This window comes from Helianthus annuus, chromosome 11, assembly GCF_002127325.2.
Source record: "Helianthus annuus cultivar XRQ/B chromosome 11, HanXRQr2.0-SUNRISE, whole genome shotgun sequence".
Taxonomy (NCBI): Eukaryota; Viridiplantae; Streptophyta; class Magnoliopsida; order Asterales; family Asteraceae; genus Helianthus; species Helianthus annuus.
This window is the reverse complement of record NC_035443.2, coordinates 41913466-41928684: the sequence shown is the minus strand read 5'-3', so window position 1 is coordinate 41928684 and position 15219 is coordinate 41913466. Positions and strand designations below refer to the sequence as shown.

At 44.4% G+C, this 15219-nt stretch overlaps 1 protein-coding gene across 1 annotated transcript; it reads left to right on the top strand.

The window, feature by feature from the left end:
- The first annotated feature begins 266 nt into the window (after nucleotides 1-266).
- On the top strand, nucleotides 267-1325 carry LOC110888135. The gene has a single exon (XM_022135674.1). It carries the CDS (start codon nucleotides 267-269, stop codon nucleotides 1323-1325), a length of 1059 nt encoding a protein of 352 aa, XP_021991366.1.
- Nucleotides 1326-15219: the final 13894 nt, after the last annotated feature.

Here is a 15219-nt window from a genome sequence, read left to right as displayed (position 1 = left end):
TTGCTAATTTTACTATTATAAAGCCAAATTAATAGGAGTCAATATTATATTTCCATAATTATGTCAATTGTAATTAATTTTAGGGTTTTGTACATGTCTATATATATTTGAGGAATGAGAATAGAGGAGGCAACAAAGCCATTAACATTAAACCCTAGCATGGTATCAAGAGACCGGGATCTCTAATTACCGCCGCCCCCACCCTCCTCCAATCCCTTCTTCTCGCTTCTGCCCTTCTTCCCTTCGTCTCCTCTCTTTCTTTCACCATGGATGTTAAACTTCATCCTGCTTCTACCGTTACAAACATCAAAAGCCTCATTTCTGTAACCCTAGAGATGGACAGCGGTTTGTACGCCTCATGGAGCGAACTTTTTCGCCTCCACTGTCGTGTGTTCCAGGTTATACAACACCTTTCACCCAAGCCCGTTGCTGAATCCTATTCGTCCAAAGAAACCGAAAAAGACAAAGACAAGTCCGCTAAACCTGTCGATGACTCGTGGGATCGACTGGATGCTATCGTTTTGCAATGGATTTATGCAACCATATCTAGCGATCTCTTACACACCATTCTGAAACCCAATGCTACGGCTCATGAAGCATGGGTGGCGCTCGAAAATATCTTTCAGGATAATAAAAGTTCACGAGCTATTCATCTTCTTCACAAGTTCTCTAACACGCGTCTTAGCGGTTTTCCAAACGTCTCGGCTTACTGTCAGCAACTGAAGGTTCTCTCCGATCAACTTGCCAGTGTTGGTTCACCAGTCGATAACCAGAGCCTCGTGTTACAACTAATCAGCGGATTGAATGAGCAATATGAGGGGATCGCCACTATTCTTCAAAATCAGGATCGCCTCCCCAGTTTCTATGATGCACGTTCCAAGCTCATTATGGTTGAAACCCGCAAAGCCGAACAAGCACTTCAGGCTTCTCAGACTGCCGGCACCGCTCTCAACACGCACGCATCTCGGTCGACTGGCAATAACACCGCACCGGCTGACTACCGGTCAGACGGTCAATACGGCGGACGCGGGCGTGGCCGTGGGTCTCGTGGCAGAGGCCGTGGCCGGAACTCTTGGGGTCGTGGTTGGAGCAACCATTCTTCCACTCATTGGCAGCAACAGTGGGCGGTGACTCCCCCTTGGGCCGCACAACAGTGGGCTCCTCCCTTTCCTTGGGCCTCGCAACAATGGGCTGCCCCAACTCAGCCATCATGGGCCGCTAACCAACAACAGCAGTGCCCCCTGCCCATACCCGACCATGAACCCCACTGCCGGCAACTCGGGTTCTGCTCCTGGCATCCTCGGTCCGTGGCCCAATCAAGCTAACCATGCCGCGTACACACCCACGGACATCGAGCAAGCGATGTACTCCATGTCCTTGAATCAACATGATCCGGTCCCCGTAATGGACACTGGCGCCACGACCAACATGACTAACACCCAAGGTAATTTTCAATCCTTTTTTAATAACAGCATCCCACAAGATATTATCGTTGGTAATGGCTCGACCATTCCGGTTGTTGGACATGGCACTAAAATCCTCCCACCGCCCTTTCCACCCTTTGTCCTAAAGAACGTCCTATATGCACCAAAACTACTTAAAAACCTTATTTCTGTTCGACGATTTACTACTGATAATTCTGTTTCAGTTGAGTTTGACGCGTTTGGTTTTCTTGTGAAGGACTACAAGATCCGGATCCCTATCCTACGATGCAACAGCAGCGGTGATCTATACCCGTTATTGCTTGGTCCGGGAAGCACAACCAACCCCTCCACATTCGCGGCTATTTCCTCTCAATTATGGCATCATCGTCTCGGTCATCCGGGACAACCTACTATGCAAACTTTAAAACGTTCATGTTCTATTGATTTCAGTACTTTGCATAATAACATTTGTCAATCTTGTGTTTTTGGAAAAAGTGTTCGTTTACCATTTGTTACTTCCCAAACACATATATTTCAACCGTTTGACATTATACATAGCGACCTTTGGACATCGCCCATTCTAAGCTCGGGTGGTCATCGATACTACATTCTGTTTCTTGATGATCACACGAACTTTTTATGGACTTACTCCATATCCAAGAAATCCCAAGTTTATACTGTATTTTGTAACTTTTACAAATATATTGAAACCCAATTTGCAAAGAAAATAAAAACTCTCCAATGCGATAACGGTCGTGAATACGTCAACTCATCTTTCTCACAATTCTTTAACGACCATGGCATGCAATATCGCCTCTCGTGTCCTCACACGTCCTCCCAAAATGGTAAAGTGGAACGTCAAATCCGCACCATTAACAATATGCTTCGTACCCTTATGGCCCATGCGTCCCTACCATCTTATTTTTGGGATCATGCCCTCGACACCGCTACATATCTTCTTAACATACTTCCCATTAAACACAAACATAACACCACTCCCACCGAAAACCTATATCACTGAATCCCAACATACGATCATCTCCGTGTCTTTGGTTGCCTTTGCTATCCCCTTATTCCCTCTACCACTATCCACAAACTCGAACACCGTTCTTTTTCATGTGTCTTTCTTGTGACACTCTGGGATTTCCCCGAGCACTATCTTGTAATATCGTTGCGTGTACGTATATTATTAAATGAAAACTATGGATTATCTGTTATTATGTGTTGCATGTATGTATATTATATATATATGTGTGTGTTACAAGTGAGCCGAGACCCCAAGGATCCGACTCGAGACCACTCCCGGTCTCGAGTGAACATTAACAAGCGGGCCGGTTGGGCCATGCAACCGAGAAGCCCATTTCGGGAGCCCTCAACCCACTCAAGGTGCACCACCCTCTTATAATGACCAAAAACCCAACACACCCTCCTTTACACTCTCCCTCATTTCACTCTCACACTCTCTACCTCTCCCTCACTAAAACCCTAGCAACATCACCACAACCTCCTCCCCTCCTTCTCGGATTCAACCGGCAACAAGAACACCCTCGGATTGGCTCGGAATCATCACTCGAAGGCTTCATTTTATCACCTACTTGAACACCTTTGTGTCACGCAACAACCGGTTAGTGTTTTAAGCGCCTTACTAGATGTTTAAGTGTTTAATAATGTCACTAGAGTGAATGAATAGCATAATGGTTGAGTGTCTTGAATGTGTAAATGGTTGAGTATTGATGATATGCAAGCATTGTATTATTTGGTTGTGCTAGGGTAGATGGTTTGAGTATCATGTTTGGTGATTATTAATATGAACTATTTTATTGAAGTTAAGATGTTAGGCAAAGATGAACAACATGAAAAGATATGAATGTATGGTGAACATTTTCTTAAATTGCTATATTTGATCATAACCGATTTAGATAAAACAGTAATGTATGTTAGGGATGTGACTATACATAATGAAGAACCCTAATGAAGAACAATATGAATGTCACAAAAATATTTGAAAATCATGTTATTTGATCCGTTTTGGTTAATAACCAGACAAGAAAACATGTTTGTGCACTCTCATTGGATAGTACACATTATCATGAAATCAAAATGCTATTGGTCAGTACATTCGCCAGGTTCTAGAAGATTTCTGTGCACGTAATCATGGTTGCTAGTCGGAACCCTTGGTTGCGACTCGAGACCAAAGCATGATGAACCGAGACGGGCTTCAGGGACTCGAGACCGACTAAGTCTCGACTTGAGACGACATGATCTCGACTCGAGACTGGGCTCGAGACTCCTGAGATTGTGACTCGCAAGCAGCACACTCGAGACCAAAACGTGATTCTTCGAGATCTCCCAGTTGCGACTCGAGACCGTGTATTCTCGAGTCGAGACCACCCTTGTCTCGACTGGGCTGCCTACGTGTTATTGGGCCACGACTTGTTGGGCTATCTGTTGACTGGGCTGCATGTGTTTCTGTTACTGTTTGTTTGTGAAAATGTTAGGGCAGGCCCAATAACCCAACTGTTTGAATGTATGCATGCTAAGTGTGTCTATACGTGTTTGCTATACGTGATTACTTGTACCCCAACTTGACCTATATTTGGTAACCATGCTAGGACGTGGTGACCAACGTGATTGACCGGGTAATTAATCTACCGAGCAACCCAAGGTGAGTTCACAACTTAAAGCATGCGTTCCCGGTGGTTTGGGAAACGAAACTAAAAACAACACTATCCCCTTATGAGGGATACAACTTACTTTTCTTCCCTTGTTATTGGGAACCTTTAGTTAATTACTGTTTATACGGATTGCAACAAACGGCACTAAACGAAACTCTATCACTCAAGTCCCTACTACATAATACCGATTAGTCGCCGGGGCCAGGCGAACGGGTTATTAGTTGATAGCGCTATTTAGGTTTTACCAGCCTCACACCGTGCCCGTGTATGGGATTGGTCGTGAACTAATGTACTCAGGCATCCGTCAATGATGATAGAACATTGACATCGGGGCATCCTGCGGAAACGCAACGGTTACCTAGTGTTCGGTATTGGAAAACAGTTTAGTCGCTAACTTTTGGGGTAGCTCCCCATGGCGTGTATAAACGGATAAATTAACTGGTGAAACAAGTTTTTGGTAATTAAAACTGGACAACTAGTGAACTCGCTCAACATTATTGTTGACACCTTACTGCATGTTTTGCAGGTAACCAGTGACTGAGGAGCTTGCTGCTTGGGGATGTGTAGTGTTCGTTTACCCCTGTGTGGGTGTTAAATAAATAAGGACGGGATTCACGTCGACCCCGCTAAGATCGACTCGATAAAGAATTGGCCTACGCCCAAGACACCAACCGAAGTTCGCCAATTCTTGGGATTAGCAGGATACTACCGCAGATTCATCAAGGGATTCTCAAAGATTGCTCAACCCCTCACGACTCTCACTCAGAAAGGCATTGCTTACCAGTGGAATGAAGCTCAGGAGTCGGCCTTTCGAAGGCTAAAGGATAACCTCTGTAGTGCTCCTATTCTCTCGTTGCCTGAAGGCACCGACGACTTTGTGGTTTACTGCGATGCGTCTATCCATGGGCTCGGTTGCGTGTTGATGCAACGCGAGAAAGTTATTGCCTACGCTTCTCGACAACTTAAGACGCATGAAAGAAACTACACTACGCATGACTTGGAACTGGGAGCAGTGATTTTTGCTCTTAAGATATGGAGACACTACCTGTACGGTACCAAGTGCACTATTTACACCGATCACAGGAGTCTCGAGCATATCTTTAGGCAAAAGGAATTGAATATGCGACAGCGCCGATGGGTCGAACTCTTGAATGATTACGAATGCGCCATCAAGTACCATCCGGGCAAGGCCAATGTCGTGGCAGACGCCCTTAGCCGAAAGGACACTACACCAAAGCGCGTGCGAGCATTGCAACTTACCATCCAGTCTAGCCTCCCTACTCAGATTCGGAATGCCCAGGTTGAAGCATTGAAACCGGAAAACATCAGGGCTGAGTCCCTGCGAGGATCGAGACAGCGACTAGAGCAGAAGGAAGACGACGCTTACTATGTAACAGGGCGCATTTGGGTCCCACTCTATGGAGATTTACGTGAACTCGTGATGGACGAAGCCCATAAGTCCCGTTACTCAGTACATCCTGGCTCGGATAAGATGTACCATGACTTAAGGACTACATATTGGTGGCCTGGTATGAAATCTCACATAGCAACATATGTCAGCAAATGTTTGACTTGCGCAAGAGTCAAGACAGAGTACCAGAAACCAGCAGGTCTACTCCAACAACCAGAAATCCCGAAATGGAAATGGGAGCAAATTTCCATGGATTTTGTTACAGGGCTACCTAGGTCTCAACGCGGAAATGACACTATTTGGGTGATAGTAGATCGATTGACCAAGTTCGCACACTTTTTGGCTATTAAGGAGACAGACAAGTTTTCTACCTTGGCGGAAGTTTACTTAAAGGAAGTAGTTTCGAGGCACGGGGTGCCAACCTCAATTATTTCCGACCGAGACGCTCGTTTTACTTCGGAATTGTGGCAAGCTATGCACAAATCCTTTGGCTCACGTTTGGAAATGAGCACCGCTTATCACCCGCAAACGGATGGACAGTCCGAACGCACCATCCAAACCCTAGAAGACATGCTTAGAGCATGTGTGATCGATTTTGGCAAGAATTGGGAGAAGCATCTACCGCTAGTGGAATTCTCCTACAACAACAGCTACCACACTAGCATTCAGGCAGCACCTTTTGAGGCATTGTACGGTCGTAAATGCCGATCACCTCTTTGTTGGGCGGAAGTCGGTGATAGTCAAATCACGGGCCCAGAGATGGTGGTAGATACAACGGAAAAGATTGCCCAGATCAGACAACGCATGGCGGCAGCTCGTGACCGTCAGAAAGACTACGCTGATAAGCGTAGGAAACCACTAGAATTCCAGGTCGGTGACCGGGTTCTACTTAAAGTCTCACCCTGGAAGGGTGTGGTACGCTTTGGTAAACAGGGCAAGCTTAATCCGCGATATATTGGACCATTCGAAATTACCGAGAAAATCGGTGAGGTCGCTTATAGATTGAACCTGCCTGAAGAACTGAGTGCGGTACACAACGTCTTTCACGTGTCTAATCTGAAGAAGTGTCTGTCAGATGAAACACTCGTAATTCCTTTCAAGGAACTCTCTATCGACGAACAGCTACACTTTACTGAGGAACCGATTGAGATCACGGATCGAGAGATCAAAACCCTCAAACGTACCCAGATACCTCTTGTACGAGTCCGTTGGAACTCGCGACGTGGCCCAGAGTTTACCTGGGAGCGGGAAGACCAGATGAAGCACAAGTATCCCCAGTTGTTCCCAAACGAAACCCCCAGCAGTGAAGCTACAACCGAATTTCGGGACGAAATTCCAAACTAACGGGGGGATGACGTGACACCCCGTTGAAACGTTCTCACTCATACTAGCTTGACAGTGACTGCCTTAACTTTCGGGACGAAAGTTCTTAAAACTTGGGGATAATGTGACACTCTGGGATTTCCCCGAGCACTATCTTGTAATATCGTTGCGTGTACGTATATTATTAAATGAAAACTATGGATTATCTGTTATTATGTGTTGCATGTATGTATATTATATATATATATATGTGTGTGTTACAAGTGAGCCGAGACCCCAAGGATCCGACTCGAGACCACTCCCGGTCTCGAGTGAACATTAACAAGCAGGCCGGTTGGGCCATGCAACCGAGAAGCCCATTTCGGGAGCCCTCAACCCACTCAAGGTGCACCACCCTCTTATAATGACCAAAAACCCAACACACCCTCCTTTACACTCTCCCTCATTTCACTCTCACACTCTCTACCTCTCCCTCACTAAAACCCTAGCAACATCACCACAACCTCCTCCCCTCCTTCTCGGATTCAACCGGCAACAAGAACACCCTCGGATTGGCTCGGAATCATCACTCGAAGGCTTCATTTTATCACCTACTTGAACACCTTTGTGTCACGCAACAACCGGTTAGTGTTTTAAGTGCCTTACTAGATGTTTAAGTGGTTAATAATGTCACTAGAGTGAATGAATAGCATAATGGTTGAGTGTCTTGAATGTGTAAATGGTTGAGTATTGATGATATGCAAGCATTGTATTATTTGGTTGTGCTAGGGTAGATGGTTTGAGTATCATGTTTGGTGATTATTAATATGAACTATTTTATTGAAGTTAAGATGTTAGGCAAAGATGAACAACATGAAAAGATATGAATGTATGGTGAACATTTTCTTAAATTGCTATATTTGATCATAACCGATTTAGATAAAACAGTAATGTATGTTAGGGATGTGACTATGCATAATGAAGAACCCTAATGAAGAACAATATGAATGTCACAAAAATATTTGAAAATCATGTTATTTGATCCGTTTTGGTTAATAACCAGACAAGAAAACATGTTTGTGCACTCTCATTGGATAGTACACATTATCATGAAATCAAAATGCTATTGGTCAGTACATTCGCCAGGTTCTAGAAGATTTCTGTGCACGTAATCATGGTTGCGAGTCAGAACCCTTGGTTGCGACTCGAGACCAAAGCATGATGAACCGAGACGGGCTTCAGGGACTCGAGACCGACTAAGTCTCGACTTGAGACGACATGATCTCGACTCGAGACTGGGCTCGAGACTCCTGAGATTGCGACTCGCAAGCAGCACACTCGAGACCAAAACGTGATTCTTCGAGATCTCCCAGTTGCGACTCGAGACCGTGTATTCTCGAGTCGAGACCACCCTTGTCTCGACTGGGCTGCCTACGTGTTATTGGGCCACGACTTGTTGGGCTATCTGTTGACTGGGCTGCATGTGTTTCTGTTACTGTTTGTTTGTGAAAATGTTAGGGCAGGCCCAATAACCCAACTGTTTGAATGTATGCATACTAAGTGTGTCTATACGTGTTTGCTATACGTGATTACTTGTACCCCAACTTGACCTATATTTGGTAACCATGCTAGGACGTGGTGACCAACGTGATTGACCGGGTAATTAATCTACCGAGCAACCCAAGGTGAGTTCACAACTTAAAGCATGCGTTCCCGGTGGTTTGGGAAACGAAACTAAAAACAACACTATCCCCTTATGAGGGATACAACTTACTTTTCTTCCCTTGTTATTGGGAACCTTTAGTTAATTACTGTTTATACGGATTGCAACAAACGGCACTAAACGAAACTCTATCACTCAAGTCCCTACTACATAATACCGATTAGTCGCCGGGGCCAGGCGAACGGGTTATTAGTTGATAGCGCTATTTAGGTTTTACCAGCCTCACACCGTGCCCGTGTATGGGATCGGTCGTGAACTAATGTACTCAGGCATCCGTCAATGATGATAGAACATTGACATCGGGGCATCCTGCGGAAACGCAACGGTTACCTAGTGTTCGGTATTGGAAAACAGTTTAGTCGCTAACTTTTGGGGTAGCTCCCCATGGCATGTATAAACGGATAAATTAACTGGTGAAACAAGTTTTTGGTAATTAAAACTGGACAACTAGTGAACTCGCTCAACATTATTGTTGACACCTTACTGCATGCTTTGCAGGTAACCAGTGACTGAGGAGCTTGCTGCTTGGGGATGTGTAGTGTTCGTCTACCCCTGTGTGGGTATTAAATAAACATGAACTATGAACCTTGTTTAAAACTGTTTTACTTATGCTTCCGCTACTTGCTACTATTTGAACTTAAAACTTTAAGCTCTGAACATGATATTTGCTAATCGTATGGTTAGTAGGTATTACTTTGGTTATTAATTCAATTATTCAGTATAATTGGTGGCTGGATCATGGTCAGTCACGCCCTCAAGCGGATGATACTCCGCAGGTGGAATTTGGGGGTGTGACATTTCTTGGATACCCGCTCACTCACTGAGGCTATAAATGCTTCAATCTCGAAACCAAACAAATTATTATATCACGCCATGTCGTCTTTGACGAAACTACCTTTCCGTTTGCTAACCCTCTTTCTCCTCAACCCTCCTATGACTTCCTCCAAACTGGGCTCTCCCCACTGATTTGGCCCGCTGTGCAATTTCCCTCTCCCCATACCGCACCGGTCCACAATACCTACACTCCACCATCGGCCCAAACCCCACTATCGGCCCAAACCTCCCCAGCCCACACCCCTCCTACACCCGTCCTGGCCCAGCCTCCTCCCACCCCTCCCTCGGCCCAAACAACTCCACCCGCTGCTCAGTATACCCCATTACCTAGCCCAGCCGCTACTACTACACCTACACCTACCATTATCCCGAACCAGCCCACAGCCACCCAACCCACTCGTACCATGCGAACCCGCGCAATGGACGGGATTACCAAACCTAAACGGCAACTCAACCTCCATACAACCACCACCACACCCGTCGTCCCCCTCCCTAAAAACCCAACCGAAGCTTTGTCCACACCGGTATGGCTTCAGGCCATGTCCAACGAATTCGATGCTCTTATTAAAAATGATACTTTGGATCTCGTGCCACGTACACCAAACATGAATATTATTCGAAGCATGTGGCTATTTAAACACAAGTTTAAGTCGGACGGTACGTTAGAACGATACAAGGCACGTCTTGTGTGTGACGGTCGGTTACAACAGGTGGGCATTGATTGCGGAGAAACATTTAGTCCAGTTGTTAAACCATCTACTATACGTACGGTATTGTCGATTGCATTATCAAAGTCATGGCCCGTTCATCAGTTAGACGTTTCAAATGCATTTTTGCATGGCAAATTAAATGAAGTTGTGTACATGTATCAGCCTATGGGATTTCGCCACACGGGTTTTCCCAATCACGTCTGTCGGTTGAAAAAGTCATTATATGGGTTGAAACAGGCGCCGCGGGCATGGTACCAAAGGTTCACTGATTACATTTTTAACATTGGGGTTTTGGCAAAGTAAATGTGATGCTTCGTTGTTCACATTGCATGAGGATGCAACCGTCACCTACCTACTTCTTTATGTTGATGATATTCTTCTTGTTACATCAACCGACCAGCTTCGACATCAGTTGATGGCTCGCCTAGCCACTGAATTCGCTATGAAAGATCTCGGGCCACTCAGTTTCTTTCTCGGGGTCGCTGTCACTCGCCAACACAATACTATGTTTCTTTCCCAACAGTCATACGCTTTGGATATAATCGCTCGGGCCGGGATGCAGTCTTGCAACCCTGTCACTACCCCGGTTGACACGCACTCCAAGTTGAGTGCTCACTCCGGCGAGGACTTTCATGATCCTACTTTGTATCGTAGTCTCGCTGGAGCGCTACAGTATCTTACCTTTACACGGGCCAACATCAGTTACGCGGTGCAACAGGTTTGCATGCACATGCATGCCCCGAAAACAGGTCATTGGAACGCCTTAAAGCGCATCATTCGGTACATCAAGGGCACCACTTCCTACGGTCTTACCCTATGCTCATCCGCGACTCCTTCTCTCGTGGCATACACTGATGCGGATTGGGCCGGTTGCCCCGACACTCGACGGTCCACGAGTGGTTATTATGTCTATTACGGTGATAACTTAATCTCATGGTCCTCTAAACGCCAACCTACCATATCTCGCTCCAGTGCCGAAGCCGAATACCGTGGGGTAGCTAACGTAGTAGCTGAAATTTGCTGGTTACGCAACTTGCTTCTTGAGCTTCGACATCCTCTCACTCGTGCCACATTAGTATACTGTGACAATGTGAGCACTATTTACTTGTCAGGTAATCCGGTACAACATCAACGTACGAAACACATTGAGCTCGATATTCACTTTGTGCGGGAACAAGTTCAACGAGGTCAAGTGCGAATCCTTCATGTGCCTTCTCGTCACCAAATTGCTGACATATTCACCAAGGGGCTGCCCCGGATATTTTTTGATGATTTTCGTTCCAGTCTCAACATTCGGCAACCTCCCGCTTCGACTACGGGGGTGTAATAGGAGTCAATATTATATTTCCATAATTATGTCAATTGTAATTAATTCTAGGGTTTTGTACATGTCTATATATATTTGATTGTATGGGCAACTAATAATAGGAGTCAATATTACAATTGACATAATTATGGAAATATAATATTGACTCCTATTACAAATATCGAGAAAGAGGTTTTCTTTTAATTGACGTATACAATTTCAATTTCTTTTGTTCGTCTCCGTGTTAAATTTCGATATGCATTTTCATACTTTGTGTGTGCTCCATCTTGTAACCCATTTTCTAGTAAGTCCTTCAACGTGCTATAGTTCTTATTAAAAGCATCGACAATTGGTTTGTAGATCTACGAACATCAACATGGAAGGTGGAAGTGGAAAATAGAAGGTGATGGCTCGTGGACATGACCCATCTGTATCCGTATGAGAAGATGACTTATATGAAAGGGGAGCAAAGAGAAACTGCATAGGTAGGTGGAGGTCTTTGGTTTCAGCTGAAAAGGCAAAACACCTATGTGGAGGTTCGTGGGGTCTAGCCCCCAAATGAATTAGTGAAAGACGTCCTCACATAAGCCCTTCATTATCAAGGGAGCCCGCCAATAATATTAAATTTGAATTCAAATCACGTGCGCATTATTTACGGTCAAAGTTGTAGAATTATTTGTTAAACCTCCTAATAGTTCTTCTAGATTTATGTACTTCCATGCATATCCATAGCTTATATAATGGCAGATTGTAATCAATGTAAATTCAAGATTCAATAATATTATCTATCCATAGCAATTGTTCTGTGCCTCTTTATGGTATCAGAGCTTCAAATTAGCTCCACCGAGCCTCGATCCCCAATCAATAACACCATGGCTTCATCTAGTAACCTAAACAAAATCATTCAAATCACAGTCGGAACTCACTTTCCAATTCGCCTCACAGCCTCCAATTTCCCAACCTGGCGCAAACAAGTTCAATCTACATTGATTGGGCTAGAGCTTGACAGCTTCATCACTGATTCTCCGCCACCCGAGTTTCTTGACAGAAACATGGAAAAACCGAACCCGGAATACCTTCCATGGTTCCAGCAAGATCAACTCATCATCAATGCCATTCTTGGCAGCCTCTCTGATGCAATACACACAATAATTCAAAATTCAAAATAATATTTAGTCAAATCTTTTATTTATGTAAACAGAATATCTCTCCTTGTAATTAGCTACTGTATTCTTGTATATATTGACACTGATTCTAATGTCAATAGCAATCAATTTTGACCATTCTAATATGGTATCACAGGCCTAATCTCGATCCCTCCTTTTTTCGTTTTCTGTCTTCTTCCCCACTGAAATCAATGGCCGATACTCAAAACCTCACCACCTCTGATTCATCATCTCTTCCCCTTCACACATATCTTCACCTTATCACCATAAAACTTGCCTCCAACAATTATCTCGTATGGAAAACCCAGGTTGAATCCGTCCTCTTGTATCTTGACCTTCTCAAACATGTTGACGGTTCAGCGAATCCTCCAACGGAAACCGTAACTTCTGATAACAAAACAACGCCAAATCCCGAATTCCTCTCATGGAAAGAAGCTGATCACAAACTCCTTCTACTTTTATAGTCCACTCTCACCGAAGAATCGATGGCCGAAACAATCGGCCATACCACCGCTCGTCAAGTTTGGAAAGCTCTACAAACCGCATATAGTCACCACTCTCGAACGAATGCATACTCTTCGAGACTCACTTAGGCAGCTTACCAAAGGCGCCAATACGGTTTCTGAATTCGGAAGAAATTCAAATCCTTATGTGACCAACTTGCAGCCATCGGTCACCCGATCACCGACGAAGACAAACGCCATTGGTTCCTTTGTGGCCTCGACTCCTCGTTTGAAACTTTCTCAACTGCCCAACGTACCATTCAACCATCTCCTCCTTTCTGTGATCTCTTGGCGTATGCAGAAAATCATGAGATTTTCTCCAGAATCTCAATGCTCATCAAACTCCCCAAGCGGCCTTTTCTGCCCACTCACAACGGTCCAGTTTAACTTCCAAATCCAGCCGTTGATTTCTCGCAGAGAGGACGTTTCCGTGGCTCGTCCATCGGACGCGGTCGCTCCACTCATGCTAGACGCCCGCCACATTGTCAATTGTGTCGAAAAGAAGGACATTATGCTAGTTCATGTCCTAATCTTTCTAGTTATGCTCAAAGGGCACCACCGTTAGACGCAAACCTTGCTCAAGCCTTTCAAGCTCAATGCAACATTGCTCAAAACACATCAGATTGGACCGCCGACACAAGTGCGACCACCCACATGCTACCTTCCTCAGATGGCTTAGAAAATCTCTATGCCGACTCGGGTAAATCTTTTGTCACCTTTGGTAATGGTGAATCCTTACCGGTAAAACAAATCGGAAATACGACTATCAACAATACTTTACCCTTGCGAAATGTCCTTGTTGTTCCAAAAATCTCTTTTCCATTAGTCGTTTAACTATTGATTCTCCTGTTGATGTCTTGTTCTCTAATCATTTTTTTCACATACAGGATTGAAAGACAAAGGAAGTCATTGCCAGAGGCACTTGTGAAAATGGCTTCTATGTTCTTTCGTAAGGCCACAAGTCACTCGTCGCCGCTTTATTGGCATCATATCTTCATGCATCGTTTGATAAATGGCATAGTCGCCTAGGACATGTCTCTTTTAATATTGTTTCTGCTTTAAATAAACGTGGCCTTGTTTTTGTTACATCTTTATTGCCCAAACCGAACCTATGCTCATCATGTCAACTCTCTAAAGCACAACGCTTACCGTTTATTGATAACCCTAAACGATCACTAACCGTGTTAGACTTAATCCATTGCGATCTTTGGGGTCCGGCACCTATACTATCTAAAGACGGTTATGCATACTATGTGATTTTTGTCGATGACTTCTCACAATTTACTTGGTTTTATCCATTAAAAGCTAAGTCCGACTTTCATAATGTACTCACAAATTTTTTAAACCTCGTTCAAAATCAATTCTCTTGTAGTGTTAAAGTTTTCCAAAGTGACGGCGGAACGGAATTTACTAACAACCGTGTTCAACAAATTTTTCATCAACACGGTATACAACATCGTTTATCATGTCCACATACCCCACAACAAAATGGACGAGCGGAACGAAAACACCGTCACATCACCGAAACGGGTCTAGCCATGATGTTCAACTCTCATGCTCCCGCAAACTTGTGGGTTGATGCCTTCACTTCCGCCACATATATTATAAATCGCTTACCGACACCCATACTTGAGAACAAATCTCCGTTTGAGGTTCTCTTCACTCAACCTCCCTCTTATGCACATTTTCGAATATATGGGTGTCGTGTTTTTCCGTATCTTCGGGACTATACCAAACACAAGCTACTCCTAAGAAGCGCCCCTTGCATATTCATTGGCTATAGTCCTAAACATAAAGGGTATCTTGAACCAACTACTTCTCGCATCTACATCACTCGCCATGCAAAATTTGATGAAGAGAATTTTCCATTCTCAGGTATTGTCACCAAAACTGATGAAGCTTCTCTTCTCCTTTCAAATTTTGATGACAATATTCCTACACCCACTATCGACCACTCAAAACATCATAATACCCCACCCAAACAAACAACTTCACTTTCTGGACCCACAACAAACAACCACCAAAGTCACTGTTCTATTTATCCAATAAACATTAATAGTCCACAACACCATATCCCAGCCCAAGCCATAACCCACCCCCTCAATCCAACTCCTCACAACCCAACCCAACCCAACCCAACCCAATCTCACCTGGCCCAATACCTC

Bases quoted from the DNA above. Each gene is read 5' to 3' on its own strand.
- LOC110888135 (XM_022135674.1), top strand. From the start codon at position 267: ATGGATGTTAAACTTCATCCTGCTTCTACCGTTACAAACATCAAAAGC.